General features: G+C 40.6%; 2 protein-coding genes across 8 annotated transcripts in view; one reads left to right on the forward strand and one right to left on the reverse strand.

The window, feature by feature from the left end:
• The window catches only part of GPR89A (G protein-coupled receptor 89A), a 56,492-nt gene that overhangs the window by 35,964 nt on the left and 2,679 nt on the right, over positions 1-17,849 (forward strand). For 2 of the 5 annotated variants that reach the window (XM_007485334.3, XM_001368930.4), the window contains 3 exons: positions 623-712; positions 5,007-5,072; positions 5,204-5,839. In XM_007485334.3, coding sequence (XP_007485396.1) covers positions 623-712; positions 5,007-5,072; positions 5,204-5,410 — 363 coding nt within the window. In that variant the 3' untranslated portion in view covers positions 5,411-5,839. Of the gene's footprint in view, positions 1-622; positions 713-5,006; positions 5,073-5,203; positions 5,840-14,527; positions 15,357-17,849 lie in introns of those variants that run through there. The other 3 variants (XM_007485335.3, XM_056819305.1, XM_056819304.1) reach the window with 2 other exon arrangements.
• The window catches only part of PDZK1 (PDZ domain containing 1), a 42,340-nt gene continuing 30,861 nt past the window's right edge, over positions 6,371-17,849 (reverse strand). For all 3 annotated transcript variants that reach the window (XM_001363492.4, XM_007485332.3, XM_007485331.2), the window contains 4 exons: positions 17,116-17,312; positions 8,901-9,122; positions 7,731-8,021; positions 6,371-6,867 (listed from right to left, as the gene is read on the reverse strand). In XM_001363492.4, the coding sequence (XP_001363529.2) occupies positions 6,817-6,867; positions 7,731-8,021; positions 8,901-9,122; positions 17,116-17,312 (761 nt within the window). In that variant the 3' untranslated portion in view covers positions 6,371-6,816. The remainder of the gene's footprint in view (positions 6,868-7,730; positions 8,022-8,900; positions 9,123-17,115; positions 17,313-17,849) is intronic.

Raw genomic sequence — 17,849 nt, forward strand, 5'->3', positions numbered from 1 at the left:
ACCAAAGTGAAGACTCGGGAGAGATTATAGGGAATTGTGGGAAATACCAAGGACTTTCTGGGAATGAAGTCTAGGGTTCAAAATCTCCATTTTTACACTATGTCATTACAAAACCAGTTTAGATTGTTATGTTGATACCCAACATTAAATTTTCAAAAACATTTAATTTTTTTTAAAAAGAAAATGGTACTGGTGGTAACATCTGAAATCATTACTCAAAAAAAGTAGTACATCTTGGACAATAAATAAATATTCAAATACACAGCCTTACAAAGCAGTACTCATTATAAAAGCATATGTTGGTCAAAGTGGGGGGAGGGGGTTTTATACACACACATATATATCCTAAATCCCAAAGAAGTGGGATACAGATATATATATCACCCATGGTGATCTCATATAGGTAGAGCCCCAGCTTCTCAGTTCAGAATGAGCCAACATGGGGGAATGGTATGAGGACTGACTTTGGAATTAAAAGTTTTGCGAAATGAGGAGAAATTAAATTATCTCTAAGAACCTTTCCAACTTCAAGTTAAAGGATCCCCTGAATAGATTATAGTATCATGACCCTGTTCTCACTCAGAAAAATTTTTAACATTTCTTTTCCTCATTTTTGTGACAGGTGAAATTCTGGTCCCAGCACATTTCCTTTATCCTTGTTGGAATTATAATTGTCACATCTATCAGAGGATTACTGATCACTCTCACCAAGGTACTGTGTATTAGTTATAAAAGTGTGGATTAAGGGAGAGATATGTTTGGTAATGCAGGTGATATAAAAATATATGGAACAATTTTTTTAGTATGGCTTAAGCATTATAAAAGTAGTTAGCAGGAGTTGAAACCCAAGATAAATGAGGAGGAAACACACCTTTCAGGGCATTCCAAGTCACCAGTGCTAGATGAACTAGTTCTGAAAGAAGCAGCAGATAGAATTGCTAGGTTGCCATCAGTGACCTTTTAAAAGGATCATTTTCTTAATTTTCAGAAAAAGAAAGAAAGATGTCCACAACAGCACAGGCCATTAAGTTTCATTTGAGTTTGCAAATGCTTTCAAAGAGAATCAATACTCACAAAGTACAAATGTGACTTTAAGACTGGGTCATGCCAGACTAAACATATTTCCTTTTCCGTGGGGTAAATAAAATCTATCAGATGAACATTGTGAACACTGTAGTCTTAGATTTCACATAGCCCCTCATACTGTATTTGTGGACAAAATAGAGAGAAGGGGACTGACTGGAAGAGAATATAGTTAGGCTCATTACTGATTAAAGTGAGTCAACCAGAAGATTACTCAGTTACTCATGGACCAATGTTACCTTGGACAGAGGTCTCTAGACCAGTGGCCTGGAGATCTGCCCTTGCCTCCCTGCTACTCAACATTTTTGTTAGTGACTTAGATGCTGTCCATGACATGAAGCTGGGAAGAGTGATAAACATATCAGATAATAGACTTAAAAGATCCCAACAGGCTAGAACAATGGCCAAATCTACTAAAATAAAATTGAATAGAGACAAAGGTAAAGTCATATGCTTATTCAATTGTAAAAAATCAACAAATTACATTCACAGTTACAAGCAGGACAATAACTAAAGTCAGTGTGGTGTAATGAATGAATGTAAATAATGAAACAGCGGGCTTAGGACTTGTGAGGAAACCTGGGTTCAAATCTCATCACTGATGTTGACAGTGTGTATGACTGGGCAAGTCCTGTAAGCTCCTAGGCAGTGATTTCCTCAGGTGTAAGTGAAGGGGTCAGACTGGACACTCTCTGCTAACCCTTGATAACTCAGGGTGTTTGGTCCAATGATCCTAGTGGTGTTTGACCATCTCTGAAGTTGTATTTTCAGTTCTAGGAACCATATTTGAGGAAGGATATTGACAAGCTGGATTTAGAGGACAATAACCAGGACAATGAAGAAACTTAATACAATGCTTTTATGGGGCAGGAGAGGCAGCATAGTGGATAGAGTGCCAGGCCTGGAGATAGTAGTTCCCAGGTTCAAATCTAGCCTCAAATACTTCCAGGCTGTGTGACCCTGGGCCATTCACTTAACTCAGATTGCCTATCCCGTACCACTCTTCTGTCTTAGGGTTGATACTAAGACAGAGGGTTTTTTAAAGACAGTGCTTTTGAGGATTGGTTGAAGGTTTTTTAATGATTCATTGAAGGAACTAGGACTGGCTCGCCAGGGGAAGGGCAAGACCTAGAGAAACTAGGATACTTCTCTTTAAGTGTTCAAAGAGTTTACATTTGGAACTTAATGTAGGTGTTCACAAAAAGAGCTCCAGGTGAAAGTTGTAGACAAGCACACTTAGAACTAGCAAAAGCAAAATATTTCTGAACAATTAGAAAATAGAATGGGTTGCCTTTGGATAGACAGTGGATTTTTTTTTCCACTGTAGGTCTTCAAATGAATCTAGATGATCAAGTTTTAGGAATGTGGTAGAGGGGCTTATAGTTCAGGTATCTTTTGGACTAGACGGCCTTAGAAGTCTTCAAACTGAGCTTCTGTGGTTTTGTAAAAACATTTAACAGTGTTAGCCACTGAATAAACAAGAACTCTTCCTAAAATAGAAATGAAATACAGAAATGTCTCTTTGCATCTCCCTTGCTGCCTGCAAATATGTCAGCTTTCCCTCCACTCCTCCTTAAAAAAACACTCACTGGCAATGGTTCCTTTGAGCTATCATTCTATAAGCTCTCGTTCCTTTCACAGTCAAATTCCTAGAGAAGGCTGTTTGTACTTGGGGCCTCTCCTTCCTCACCTCTCTTGAAGTTTTCAGTGTCTTTTCATCTGGCTTCCAATCACTGTTCCTTTTGTCTGGAATGTATGCCCTCCTCTCCCCAGACTCTTGAAATTCCCTCACTTCTTTCAAGGATTGTCTCCTAAAAGAAACCTTTCCCAATTTTCCTCAAGCAAAAGCAAAACAAAACACAAAAAACCCTTATTTTGTGTTTATTTATCTGTTTACATGTTGTAAATGTTACCTCATTTTAGAGGAGGAAACTAAAAATGGGAGAGGGTCATTGACTTGTCCAAGGTCACACAGGTAGAAACTGGTAGAGATGGGATTCAGACCTTTCAGGTCTAGTGACTCCACGTTCATCATTCTTTCCACTGCCTCCCCGGAGGAGGCTCCTAAATGCTCTTTGGTTTGAATTGAATCACATACAGACCAAGGCATCTTAGAGGCATAAAGCAAGGAAAAGTGGTTATGTGTCCCTGTGGAAAAGCTAGTCATGAAAGGCTCATTTCTGGAGAGAAAGAAGGAAGCTGTCTTCTGCTTTCCTCTAATTAATTTGGGAAGGCAGACCTGAGGATTTCAGGAGTTATTTGAATGGTGAGAGAGAAATAAATTTTTCAAAGGACTTCTAGACATACAACATGCTGCCCAGGAATACTAGGAAAGCAGTCCAGCAAAGTGACAGAGTGAGGCATCCTGACAGAGTCCAACTTTTCAACCCTCCAGTGAAAATAGACTAAAAATACCAATAAAGAGGAAGAACAAAGATTTTCAGAGGATAATTGCTTTTCAGGTAAGGAAATAGAAAGAAAAGAAGGCATAGGGAGTGAATGGTCAAATGAAGGAGATTCTGAGTGACTGAATAACAATAGCTAGCAAGTCAGCAGACATTCATGAAGTACCTACTAAGTACCAGGCCCTGTGCCAAGAGCTGAGGATACAAAGAAAGATGAAAAGCAGCCCCTAATCTCCAGAAGTGCTCATTCTAATAGGGAACCCAGTATGCATGTTCAAACATGGCACAGACAGAGCAAATTGGAGGCTAATCTCAGGAAGGAAGACACTAAGGTCCAAGAAAACCAAGTCAGGCTTCTTGTAGGAAGTGGAGCATTAGCTAAGACTTAAAGAGAGCCAAGGAAGCCAAGAGGAATTCCAGACATGGAATAGCCAGAGAAAATGCTTGGAATTGGGAGATGGAGCATCTTATTCAAGGAACTGCAAGAAGGCCAGTGTCACTGGGCTGCAGAGGACATGGAGGGGAATGAGGTTTAAGGACACTGGAAATGGCAGCAGGTTAAGAGGGGCTTTAAAAACCAAACAGAGGATTTACATTTGATCCTGCAGGCAATAGGGAGTGACTGGGGTTTACTGAACATGGAAGAGGAACAGGGTGGCACAGCCAATCTTGTGCTCTAGGAAGATCAGTTTAGTGGCTGAATGGAAGGTGGACTGGAGTGCAGAGAGGGCTGAGGCAGGCAGACCCTCAATGGCTATAGCTATGGCCTAGCATGGAAGTGATGAGAGTCTGGATCGGGGTCAGGGCAGCATCAAAGGAGAAAAAGCACATATAAAGGAGATGTTGTGAAGGTAATAACTTTCAGTTAGAAATAGAGTATGTTTGTTGTTCTGTCTGATGTCACAATTCCTGTCCCCACCCCAGTCAGACAGATATCACAGGTATCACCTCTTTCAGATGCAAAAATGAAGGCTGAGAGAGGTTCAATAACTAGCCTAAGATAGTGAGACTCTGAGGCAGGAGGATGCACCCAGGGGAAAAGCCAAGCCACATCCTTTGAGGGGTTAACTCTAACAGAGATAGTAGTAGAGCAGAGACACTCTGTATTTTTTTGGTGGCCCACCCTGCTGCCCTTACTGATTTGGTTCATCAGCTATGAAGACAACCATGTTGGCAAAATGCTCCACAGTTCATTTGGCTTCTCCCCACTCCCTTTTCAAACAGTTTCTGTGATAATGAAGTAACAGCCCACCTCCTGCACTCTTCCCCTACGAGCACTCTCTTTGGCAGCCCTTGTGGGCTTCCCCACATTTTTCACTGTCACATGTGGATACCATTACTCTTCTGTGGCAGCACACAAAGACAGGCTGAGGGTCTCTTTATAGAGTCCATTCACCTCAAGAGGTCACATTGTTGATTCTGTGAGGATCCTCTTATACCACCATAGTCATTTCACATCTCCCTCCCTCTCTCTCTCTTTCTCTTTCTCAATCTCCCCCCCCTTTTTTTTTTTGACAGTTCTTTTATGCCATTTCCAGCAGCAAGTCGTCCAACGTGATCGTCCTGCTCTTGGCCCAGATCATGGTGAGTGAGTGGAGCCATCTCCACTTGGAAATATTGGAAGCCCTTACTCATTAGTACTCTGTAGGCCCTCTGTGGCGGGTCAGCTCCCATGGAGGTGCCTCCTGTTCTGACTACTGTCATTTGATCTACAGGGCATGTACTTTGTCTCTTCGGTACTTCTCATCCGCATGAGCATGCCCCCAGAGTACCGCACCATAATCACTGAAGTCCTTGGAGAACTGCAGTTTAACTTCTACCACCGCTGGTTTGATGTGATCTTCCTGGTCAGCGCTCTTTCCAGTATCCTCTTCCTCTACCTGGCGCACAAGCAAGCTCCTGAGAAACACATGACACCGTGAACAGATGAGACTCAGACCTGTTGCAGACTGCTGAAAGCCCAAGGGGCAAAGTCAGAACATCAGAGAGGAGGGGAACTGAGGGGTTGGGTTTTTTAGATGACAGAAATGCCATGGTGGCTTACACTGCCTCCTGCATCTCTATACCTCATTCCACCAGGATACAGTGGTCATTTGTATTATCAGCATTGGCAGGAGAGTGAGTGAGCAGATCCCACCTGCAGGCCATAGGACATTTCCCATGTTTAATATGGCACCCACAGTGGAAAAATCAAAGGGAGTGGAGATCAAAGGAAATATTGGAAAACCAAGGCAGAAGAGATTACATTGCTGCTATTCTTGGGTGATTTTTTATTTATTTATTTGAATTCAGATTTCATCAAGAACAAGAAAGGGAAACTGGAAGTCATTAAAATCAAAGTTTTTGTGGTACATTGGTTTCAATTTACTTTTTACATCCTATTTGGGATCATTTTGCCCAGATAAGACCACAAGTGGACCATGGGAGCACATACTATGGTTACTGGAACTGAAGCCCATAATTGACAAATGGAACCCAAACCCCCTCTATTTAAACTCTAAAGGGCAACTGCTTTTGGCTAGGAATTTCCTTTTCCTTGATCTAACAACAGCAGTTTTATGTTGAGATATCAGTGTTTCTTCTGTGTTGTCTTCTGGGGATCAGCTGAAGGAAATTCTACCAGAGAAATAATAGCCTCTTTCAAGTCTTCCTTTTAGCTATAACATCATTTGAATTGGGGGTATTCGTTTCAGAATGACCCATGAGAGTTTAGAGGAGAGAAAAGAGGATGAGTGCATAAGCTGTAGGAAGGGAAGGGATGTGAGTTCTAGATCCATCTTCACCACGATTGTTGTATCCCGAGCTGTAGCTTCACATCAGAGCTGGCATCTGAAGCAAAGAAAGCATACCAAGGCAGCCAAAAAGGAAAACACCACACACTCTTGTCATAGAAGTACTGTTGATGTTTATTCTTCATAGCACTTAGAATTGCTAGCACACTATTTCTAAGAAAGACTGATCTGATCGGATTTTATAAATCTAATAAAGCAACTGCCTCCCCTACTAATTGTGAATCACCTTTAGTGCTTGAGAGGCACTGGCCTGTGCTGAGAGGCCTAACTATACCTCTCTGTCTCAAATGATCACAAGAGAAAGAGAGATTGTGGGGATGAAATGCCTCGTGGGTTCTCATTTTCTAAGTTAACCACAAGCAAACTGGCTCTCTACAGCAGCTGTCCCTAAGATGGGCTACAGGAACGTCCGGCACACAGAGCCTTTCCTGTGGGGTTACTTTCTACACAGCAGGTGACAGCTTGTTCTTTGGGAGAGAATTATTCCTGTCAAATTCCAAGAGACATATTCTAGTCAAAGCCAGAGATTGGTGTTATCATAGTTCAGTGTCTTCAGAGCTGGTAGAATGAGAGGATATACTGTTGGCCTGCACAGGAAAAAAAAAGAACAAAAAATTATTTACAAATGATGTAATTTGAAAACCCAGTAATCATCTACAAAAATGTTCCACAGAGCATAAATTAATCCATAAGATTGACTGCAAAAGGCAGCAGGACACCTGAGCTCTAATCTTGGCTTTGGATCTGTCTTATTTGACTTCACAGACTTCCCTCTCAGAGGAGACAAAAGGCAGGAGAGTAAATCTGGAATAATAGTGTTGTGGCCTTCCAGTAGGAATGTCGTGGCTAAACTATTGAAGAATATCAGGCCCAAAGTCCAAGATCAATGAGTAATTTTATGTGATAGACCGGAAATTTTGCTAAAGCAGTAATCTAGAGCCTTCATGGTCTGGAATAAACACAAGACAAGGATTCAGGAGACCTCCAGGCCTTGATCTGCTACCTCAGACCTGCAGGCAGTGTATCTTTGAGCAAAGGCATTCTTCTCTTGTTCTGAGTTTCCTCATCTAAAAATTAGAGCCAAACTAGGTAATTTTCCAACTCTGAAATTCTGTGAGTGAAAAGTTTGACTTGAGAAGATTCCAGAGAAACAAAAGTTATGCAGTGGAAGCAGCAGTGAACTTTGAATCGGAAAACCTGGTCTGAGACCTGGCTCCACCATTTAGTACTCGTATGGCTTTGAATAAATCATGGCCCTCTGAATCTCTTTCCCCATTTGCAAAATGAGGGAATTGAACTAAAGGATCTGATATTCCTTCCTACTCTCCCATTCTGATTTTGTAATAGGATTAGTTTTCCTGAAGTGTTAGAAATATTCTTCAGTGATTATCAGTTAGGAACACACCTAATTAACTGAAAATCTCTATGAATTAAAGTCAAGACCACTCACTCGTTCTTTTGGCGTAGATGAGTCTCTCTCTGTCTCAGCTGGTGGCTCCTCAGGAGGATTAGGGGAGTTCTCCAATGGATCTGCCATTGAGGAACTAATTGGTATTTTCTTAGCCTGAAAGTAAGTGTAGGCCTTCTTTCCACAGACCAATAGACTGACACTTTTCCCACTGTTCTGGATTTTTTCCACCACCCCCTCATAAGGTTCATCCATCACATTCACCCCATTCACTTCAATGATGTAGTCATCATCTTCTAGACCAGCAAGGTCAGCGGGGCTGCCCTTCTGTACCTGTGAATAGAGACACCAAAGGATTTCAGTATCCATAATGCAAAAAGATGGGTTACATTTGCCTCCTTACTCAAGATAAATATTGGAGATAAGAAGTTGAGTCTATTTTTAGCCCTGCTGTTAATTTACTTGATCATGTTTTTCTCAGCTTTCAGTATTCTACCTGTAAAAGCCATGCCTCACACCAATAGCATAAGAAGTAGCCACATGCTATACTTTGGTGTGATGTCATGGGATTCTTACATCTTAGCCATTTGGTGACTTCAAAGATAAAGCGACAGTTCTCTCCCTATGACTTCGGATTCTCACATCAGTCTTCTTGCTTAACAGGATGGGAGGCAACCCTCTCAAGACATGCTTGTAATGTGGAGCAGAACCGAGCAAACAAGTGTGGGGTCCCAGGCTCAATTGGTAGTGTGCCTTGATAGGGGCAGAATGGACCACATTAACTACCTATAAGACATTCACTGAACTTCATTTTGAAAATGTTTATCTGGAGAGAACTGAGCATAAGATTGTATAGGAAATGAAGATCTGATCTTTACTTTTCAAGGAAAACTCATGAACTTGGGACAATTTTGGCAGCTATTTCATAGTCCACAGTGGGGAGCACCTAGGTGGCTGAATTGAGAGCCAGGTCTAGAGATGGGAAGTCCTAGGTTTAAATGTGATCTCAGCCTCTTCTGCATGACTCTGGGCAAGTCACTTAACTCCTGTTGTCTAGCCCTTGCCACTCTTCTGCCTTGGAACCAATACACAGTTTTGATTCTAAGATGGAAGATAAGAGCTAAAAAAAAATGGAGCATGGTGGTGATGCAGAGCCCAATTATGGTTTGGCGTGCCCTAGAACTCTAGTATATTTGAGCAAAGTAGGCTTACCTCTTTGATGAAGGACCCAGGCTGATCTCGAATAGCATTTAAGTGGAAGCCGTAGCCCTCCTGGCCCTTGAGCAATCGGCAGAGCTTGGGCTTGTGAGTCGCCTCTTCCTCAGGGGGAGCAGGGCTCGAGGCCACAGGAGAAGGAGCAGCAGGAACCTCCTTGATGGCACCATTAGGAAGTGCTTGATTTTGAAGGTAGTAGAGAAATGGAGAAAACTGAGCCTTTGAAAAGAGAAATACGTGTTTGACTTGATGGAAAGACCTTGGGCTTTGGGTCATAGAAATAGGTGCTGGTTTGATTTCTGAGATGTGCTCATTTCACTCATCCCAGTCCCCAAACCTTAGCCCTGTAGGCTGACAATTTTCACTGCTTCACAACCAGAAAGGTTTTGGAGGGAACAAATGTGCGTGTGGCATATTTATATATCTGTATATGAATGATAAAAGAAAAACATACTAGATTAATGGATAGAACACCCTAATGTTGGTTCAAGTTTCTTACGTCCCCTAGTTTGCAATACTCCTTTTTTTCTAGAGGAGGGCAAACAGGTCACCAAAAAATCCTCTGTGCCACAATTTGTGTCACCTCCAAAATGGACAGGATATGAATTGTATATCTGCTGAGGATTAGTGAGCTAATGTCTTGTGTTCTGAAAGCATGAGACACCATGACTATTATCACCAAGGCATCTGGGAAGTCTCAGATCTACAAGAAGAGCATATCTATCCACACCAAGTTTTAAGAACAGTCAGTATAGACTCAGATTTTGAAAGTTAAAGTTAGCCCATTGCTGTTGTCCTTTGGAAAACTCGGATCTAGAGTGCCTGCTATTCTTGCTACAGCCTCAATAGGCCATGCAACAACAACACACACACACATTATTTCTCTCTTTCTCTCTCCTCCAGTTGCTCCTTATCACCTCCTCTTCCTCAGTGACACGGTCTTCATTGCTATTCCTTGATCCGGACCTTCACTGGCTGTCTGCCATGTCTGGGATGCTCTCCTCATCCTGCCTCCTAGCTTCCCTTCAAGCCTCAGCTAAAATTCCTCCTTCTACAGGAAGCCTTTCCCAATCCCTCTTCATTCTAGTGCCTTTCTTCTGCTGGTTTTTTTTTTCATTTTATTCTATCTATAATTTATTTGTATAAAGTTGTTTACATGACTCCTCCATTAGACTGTGAGCTCTTTGAGGGCAGGGACTATCTTTGCCTGTGTATTATTCCCAGTGCCTGGCACATAATAGGCACCTAACAAATACTTATTGACTGACCAGCTAGTGGAACCTCTAGCAAGCTGTCTCATTCCTTCCAAACCTATTTTTCCCCGGCTCTTCCCTCCTTGACCCTGCAAAAAATTAAAATAATATAAACATTGTCACCATAATGGAGCATGTTACACCAAGTGAAAATTTGTGCTTAAGAAACATCTCTTAACTACACAACCACATCACTTCCCTTTCTGAATGATGAGTGCAATAGCTTAGAACTTCCTAACCGCCCAACTCAAGTGATTAAATTACCTTAAATTCATTCTTTTGTACAAATATTCCTTATCATTGTCCATATCTTGGGAGAAAATAGGGGGCAGCAAAGTTTCTAAAGATTTGTGGTCCAAAAAAGGTTAATTCTGGTCATTTTCTGTCTCAATCCTCAATACAAATTCATAAAATTACCTGATGGTAATATCATATCTCTATCTGAAGGCATAAAGGGTCAAAATAGCTAAACTTCTAAAAAGAACAGTCTACGCTTGTTGCCTCCAAACCTTCCTCACCCATTCTACAATCTTACTATCTTCATTCAATTTTAGAGCAGTCAGCCTCTCATCATCATCATATCAGAGGGAAGGGACTAGCATTATGAGAAATCAGAAAAGGCTTGCAGAAAGGGAGATTCTAAGTTCTCTAGCATAGCCCTAGAGGTATCTCTTCAAGTTGTCCTCAATCCATCTGTCAACATTTTATTTGCATAGTAGAGTTTAATTAGTTGTAAATAAACTATCATCTGCTTTTTATTTCTCCATCTTGACTACAGTGCTATCTTGAGAGACAGTCAAATGCTTCTATGAAATCCTAATACACTATTGGCTGTATTTCCCTGATTTACCTCTCTAGGAGTCCTATCAAAAAATGTAAAGATTTGTCTGGCATGATTTATTCTCAGTGAATATGCAAACTCCTAGGAATCAGTCCTGCTTCATCTTGTTCACCAACCCTTTGTTTAACAGTGTCTTCTAAAATCTTGTAGAGAATAGACATCAAACTTAATAGCCCATTTTTGACAGAATGATCACAGAATAATAGGTCTAGAGCTGGAAGGGATCTCAAAAGCCATCTGGTCTAATCCCCTCAGTTTAGAGAGGAGAGGTCTGAAGTTTAAAGAGATTGAAACTTGCACAAAACACTATTTCTCTTTTTGTTTTAAGCTCATCTTCCAGCTCCTCTACTTTTCCACATCTCCCCCAAAATGTGCAATATTGGTTCTTGGATCACGTTTGTAAGGCTGGTTTTCTCCAGTACCCCTAAACTTGAACTCATTTAAACCATTTACATGCCAAATCTCTCTTCATCTATTTTTGAACTCAAAGTTTGCTCTCAATGATCTCTCCTTTCCAGTTTGAAGATTTCTCCTTGGTAGAAAAAACTCAGAATTAGTCAAGTTGTTTTGCTTTCATCAGTTAACATTAAATTATGGCCCAACCAAGACAAGTAGCCAGTATTAACCAATGAGAGGAAGAGAAGGTAAAAAGTGGCTGGGAGTTTGGCATTCTTTAGCAAGATCTCAGAGCTGGCAGGTACCTGATAATTATTAATTACAGCCAACAGAGCAAAGTGGCAGCAGATAATTTAGGAGCCTCTCTTACAAAACCCTCATTACTGCAAACATTAAGCGGCTGTACAGTTTCCAAAGAAAAGTAATGGCAAGGAGTTATTAGGCAAAGCCATAAATAGGATGATCAGAATTTCAGTAGGTACAGAGAGAAATAAAACTGGTCTTGTAAGATTAGCATGTACTGTACCAGACTGATCTCTACTAGAAGGTTGAAAAAAACCCTTCTCTACTATTACCTTAAGAAAGGGAAAAAGGAGAACATTTGTAAAGGCCTTTTCTTAGTCCTTGTTTTATTCTACTTCACTTTTCAATCCTTTGACCACCCCTTCCTCCTAAACACTCCCTGTTCTCCAGGTTTTCTTGACACTCTTTTGATCCTCCTCCCTTCTGCCTGACTTTGGCATTAACCCAAGGCTTTATTCCAGGCCCCTTTCTCATTTCTCTTTGGTGATTTCCAAGCTACAATGGGTTCGATGATCATGTCTACACCAACGACTCATGTAATGCACTTGTATGTATTTTTGTATACTCAAATAAATCTACGATTTCGTCAGATTAGGAGTTCCTACCAGCGATGCAAATAACAAGACATCCTGAGTAACTTTTTTTCATGTTCTCCCAAAAGTTCATCCCAGGAGGTCCATTCAACATGCTGGTAGCCTTCTTTGCTTTCTCCCAACATGATAAAGGTACCAATGGAGAACTCTGTGTACTTGTCACACTCTCTCTTTTTCGCCAAGGCTGGCCCATTTTCTCTTCCTATCAGGCAATTCCTTGATTTTATCCTTTATTCTTTTTCCTCCTTTACAGCACCTCTTTAGTTATATATTACAGCCTACTCCCATCCACCATATCTTGAGGTCCATCCAGCGGCCTCTCTGAGGACCAGGGTCTGTCTGCCCAGATGTGACATCATAAATGAAGTGAGATACACCATGCATTTAGCCCATGTACACAGGCATCACACACAGTGCTCTGCCATGGTATCATGGTATGTTTATTATATAGGTTTTTGGTACACACACATAATTCTCAATGTATGTGACATTCTACAGTTTGATGGGATATTATCAAATCACCTAAACAACACTCTTGTGATGTTACTACAACAAAGAATTCTGTGATCATTAATAGGTTTCTACAACACTCTGTGATAGATATGATTAATGTGAATAAAGCCATTTGTACATTAGTACTCCTTGACCTGCTGAGAGGATCATTGTGCTTTTGGTCAGCTTTCACTATCCAGCATAATTGCTTAGGAGATGAACAACAAAACATAATCCTATATAGGTGTAAGGACGTTAGGCAGATCAATTTTGGGGTTTTCCTCAATTTACAAGTTCTGTGTTTCTTGTGTTACTTTGAGATACTGACGATGTGATGATGTTTAGCTTCTGTTCCAAAGAATTCATTCAAGTGTGATAACTGTAGAACAAGATTCATTATGTGGTAGGGCCTTGGAGCGTATCTCGTGCTAGAGAAAGGAGGGGTCATGGGCAGTAGTCTTTGGGCTTTTATTCTGTAATTGCAGTCTTTTGGGGGTAATAACCGAGGGGGCTTAAAGTAGGGTATATATTTATTGATCCTATAAGTATTTGCTCTCATGTGATTTCTCCTGTATTGGGGAGAGAATAATAATCATAACAAGTCCACTAATGGGGACAATTTGGGGAAAGAAGTCACACAGTGGATCAGCAGGGAGCCCTCATTCTGGGGTCTGCTTTGCTGACCTTCCTTCCTTGGACCGTGACCTTGTCAAACGGTCGGGGTATGATGGCCTCCGGCAACCATATACCTTTTCATTGCCCCGTGTGTAATATTCCTCACCTCACTGATATATATCATTATTTTATGTGAGAGGGAAGCCTTTGTTTTCAAGGGAAATATGGGGCTAGTCAAACAACTTTTGCAATTCAAGCAGTCCCATCCATTCCCCTCTTTTTCAACTCTGGACCCAATTCATGGTCCATGTCTAGTGTCTATCTCAAATATACACGCCAATGGATAAGCTCTATTAGGTGTCCATCCAAATGCATGTTGAAGTACAGGAAACAAGACATTCTTCATTTACTTTGTCTTTGTCTTTCCTGTGTGGATGAACAGGCCAGACTCCTTTGAGTAATTACAGATCTCTTCCAGGAGTTCCGCAATGTCTTGGGACTTGATACAATCAGCACACTGTGATCCACAAACAGAAACATGGCAGATGCCATTGAGCACTCAATTCCTCCTTCTCCTGTACTCTGTGTTACATTTCCTCAGGCCCAGTGTTGAATACCTTTGGTGAGAGCACCTCACTTGCTGTTTATTATCAGACAATCATCTTCCAACTAATCCAGAATGGTCTTACTCTACGAATAGGAGACACTTTGCTACAAATAAGCCCATGAGGCAGCATTTTGTTCTATTGAATCAAATGCTTTTTTAAAAAAAATAACCAACAAACTTTATGCACTGAGATTTTACATTCCCCTTATCTTTCAGCTAATTGTAAAATGAAAACAAAATCTTTGGGACAATTATGTATAACCAAGTAAAATAAAGTACTTCATTGATCATGTCCAAGAAACATGCCTCATCTCTCTGACCGGAGGTAGGTTTTCTTGTTGGTCTCCTGAAATCATGGTTGGTCATTATAGGATTGACATTTTCTAGGAAAATACATATTGCCCTAACCCTTTATTCCTAGAGAAGAGCTTAGTAGAATAACAACTTAACATTTTATAGCACTTTATCTCATTTTATCTTTACCACAACCCTGTGGTAAAGATATTATTATCTCTGTTTTACAGATTGAGGAGACTAAGGCTGAAGGAGGGTAAGTGATGTGGCCAAGGTCAGAGAGCTGGCAAGTGTCTGAGGCAAGATTTGAACTAAGGATGGTCTTCCTGGCTCCAAGTCCAACCTCCTATCCATCACTGCCTAATAACTATTATTATATCTATATCATAAGCCATGTCCCTAAAAATCAAATCGAATTATCTGGTGTTCTTTGCTAACTCTTCACTTCCCATAGCATCCTCTCTCTTGTAAAATTCCTACCTTCAATTGGCTACTGTGCTGAAAACACCAACCGTGTCCCTAAATCCTTTAGGTTCCTCACCAGTTCATAATCTCAAGAGACATCTTCTTCTAGGTTCCTCCTTAACATGGTCACTCTCATATCAATCCCTAGAAATGGGTAGTGGTTTCAGGTTGGGCAAGTCTCAGGAGGCTCTCAGTCATGTTCTACATGTGTTCCCCTGGAAGGTAGCATTCCACTGACTGACCATCTGGAGAACCCATAGATGTTTCCATAGCCCTCAGCAAGGAGATGCTTACTAAGTTTGTTCTCGAAAAAAAGATATATAAAAAAAAACATGGGCCTCAACCCTTTTTCTTTTTTTTCTTTTTTTTTAGCAAATCTGGGAAGACAATGAGTGTGGAAGTCTACATATCATGTCGGGGAGTGGGGGGGTTGTTATGTTGATTAGTGTAGCTGAACTGTTTTCTCATTTTTTCTTTTTTAATAAGGAATTGCTTTCAGAGACAAGAGAGGGATACAGTGGGAAATAAGTGAAGTAAAAGTAAAAGGCATCAATAAGTACTTATTTTTAAAATAAATAAAAGAATTTAAAAGAGTTTCGGGTCACCTCTATTCAACAATGAAGCACCAAAATAAGACAAGTAGAAATTTACAGTTTTATGTATAGATATTCATTTTTTACCATCAAATTTCTGTTTTAAACCCTTTTAATTGGATCAAAAAGTCAAACATTCTTCCCAATTTAATATGAGCCATAGTCAAAAAAGTCAAATTGATTTCTTTAGGGCTAAACAGAACCATGAGTCAGGAACAGTGAATAGAATGCTGGACATGGAATCAGGAAGACCTGAGTTCAAATGCAGCCTCAGCCATTTATTAGTTGTGTGACCCTGGGCAAGTCACTTTACCCTGTTTACCTCAGTTTCCTCATCTATAAAAGATGAGCTGGAAAAGGAAATAGTAAACCATTTCACTATCTTTGCCAAAAAAAAACACCCAATGGAGTCACAAAAGGTTGGACACAACTGAAAAGTGACAAAAACCCTAAAGATCATTTGGCCTAATGTTAAAGATGAAAAAACAGAGGCCTAGATAAGTGAAGTGACTTACCCAAGATTATATAGCTAGACACTTCTAAAGTCATGACCTTTAAATGACAAAGAAAATTAAACCATCCCGTGGGCCCTGGGTCTTTTTTCTACCCAAGATTTCAAAGTCCCTGGAGATACAATACAGATTTCTTTTAATATCATTCATTCACCTGTGAACCTAGAAGAATGAGTAGCAATCTTTGGATCTGATGAGAATCTCTGCCATTTTTAAGCTACATATGCTCCAAGAAGAAAGAAGTATTCTGACCTCTATGCTTGTCATCAGCAGTCAGAAGCCACTAAATTAAATGCTCATGGAAGGCCTCCTCCAATTAAAGAATGGCTTCTTAGTACCTCCCTTAGTGCACCATCACCTTCGGATTACTGCTTCAGAAAGTCCACCCTCATGTGAAAGCACCATGTGTCTGTTGTAGAGCCCTCCTCTGTGGGGTTTCTTCTCTTCTTTTTCTTCTGTGTCATGTTCTTCCATTAGTCAACTTCTTGACACCGGTTTTGATTCCTATTTGTTCCTTTAGCCTTTTTTTTTTCTTCCCTGCTTTCTTCGTGGATAATTTCTTCCATCCTTCCTAGAAACCCTTCTCTTCTTCAAGCCCTTTGAGCCTCCAGCATTTTTTGCACTTATAATTAATGAGCATTTGAGCCAAGAAGACAAACATGGCACCTGCCTAGCATTTCACTACAACAATTACCTTACAACCCATCCTTCTGCCTTTTCAAGGTAAACTACAGTCTTCTATGGTTCCTTCTGGAACCCCTGCAAACTACCTGCCTAACATTAATAATAAACATGTTTTTTATTAGCTTTATTTTGTATAAATCAAGAATCCCAAACAGTAGATGGGGCTTAATTGTCAGACAGTCAACAAGCCTATGTTAAGCCCCTTTTATGTGCCATAAGCAATGGGGAAACAAAGGCATAAAAACAATCCCTTCTCTCAAGAAGCTCATAGTCTAATGGGGGAGCCAACATGTAAACAACTATGTACAAAGAAATGGAGACACAATAAATTTCAGATAGGAAAGGCATGATTATTAAGGGGATCTGGAAAAGGTTTATTGTAGAAGATAGAATTTTAGCTGCAACTAAAACAGAGATAAAGAGAGAGAGCATTCCAGCCAAGGGGGGGACAGGCAGTGAAAATTTCTGGAATGAGATGAAAACTATTGCTTTTGGCTGTGAGCCCTACAATAGCCCATGAAGTAAATAAACATGGTTATCAGACCATGCTCTTACATAACTTACCAGTCTATACATGGCATCCGTCTCCTTGTCTACCACCAGGAGTGAGGTCTGATCTCCACCCTTTTTAATCTTCTCCACCACACTGTCATGATCCAGCAGTTCCACTGACTCTCCATTAACAGCGATGAGCAGGTCATTATTCTTCAGACCAGCTGCTTCTGCTGGGCTTCCAGAATCTATGTCTTTGATGATCTGACCTACTCCCCCATAAAGCAAATGGTCAGAAAGATTCTTCTCTTTCTGGGGAAATGCCCTAACTATGGAGATGATAAGAGGAAAGCTAAGGATGAAAGGATACAGAGGAGTAAGGTGCTCTCTGTATTAATTCTTAAGCTGCCACACAGGTAAACTCAAATAATAGAATCTATCCCATCCTCCTATCTACTTGTCCTAAAGTAGGTGAGCATAGAAGGGCCAGAAAGTATAATGCCCTTAGGAAATGTCTATCTTCCCTGTCATCTGAGGAGATGTTGTGGAATAGCAAAATACATGCAGTCTTCATTCCTGCTCAGAATTTTCACATTAAAGCAATAGGTTGGACTTGATTGGAGGTAAAAGAGTGTTGGGGTGGAAAATTTCAATGACACTACTTCATAAAAATAGTTCACGTGCCTTAAATCTCAAAACAAGTTGGGAAAGGCAGTTATCACCACTCTCATGTTATAAGTGGTTAAACTGACATGGAAAACTTAACGATGGACCCAAGGTCACAGAGCAAAGAATGATCATTCCCC

This window comes from Monodelphis domestica, chromosome 2 (assembly GCF_027887165.1).
Source record: "Monodelphis domestica isolate mMonDom1 chromosome 2, mMonDom1.pri, whole genome shotgun sequence".
NCBI classification, from domain to species: Eukaryota; Metazoa; Chordata; class Mammalia; order Didelphimorphia; family Didelphidae; genus Monodelphis; species Monodelphis domestica.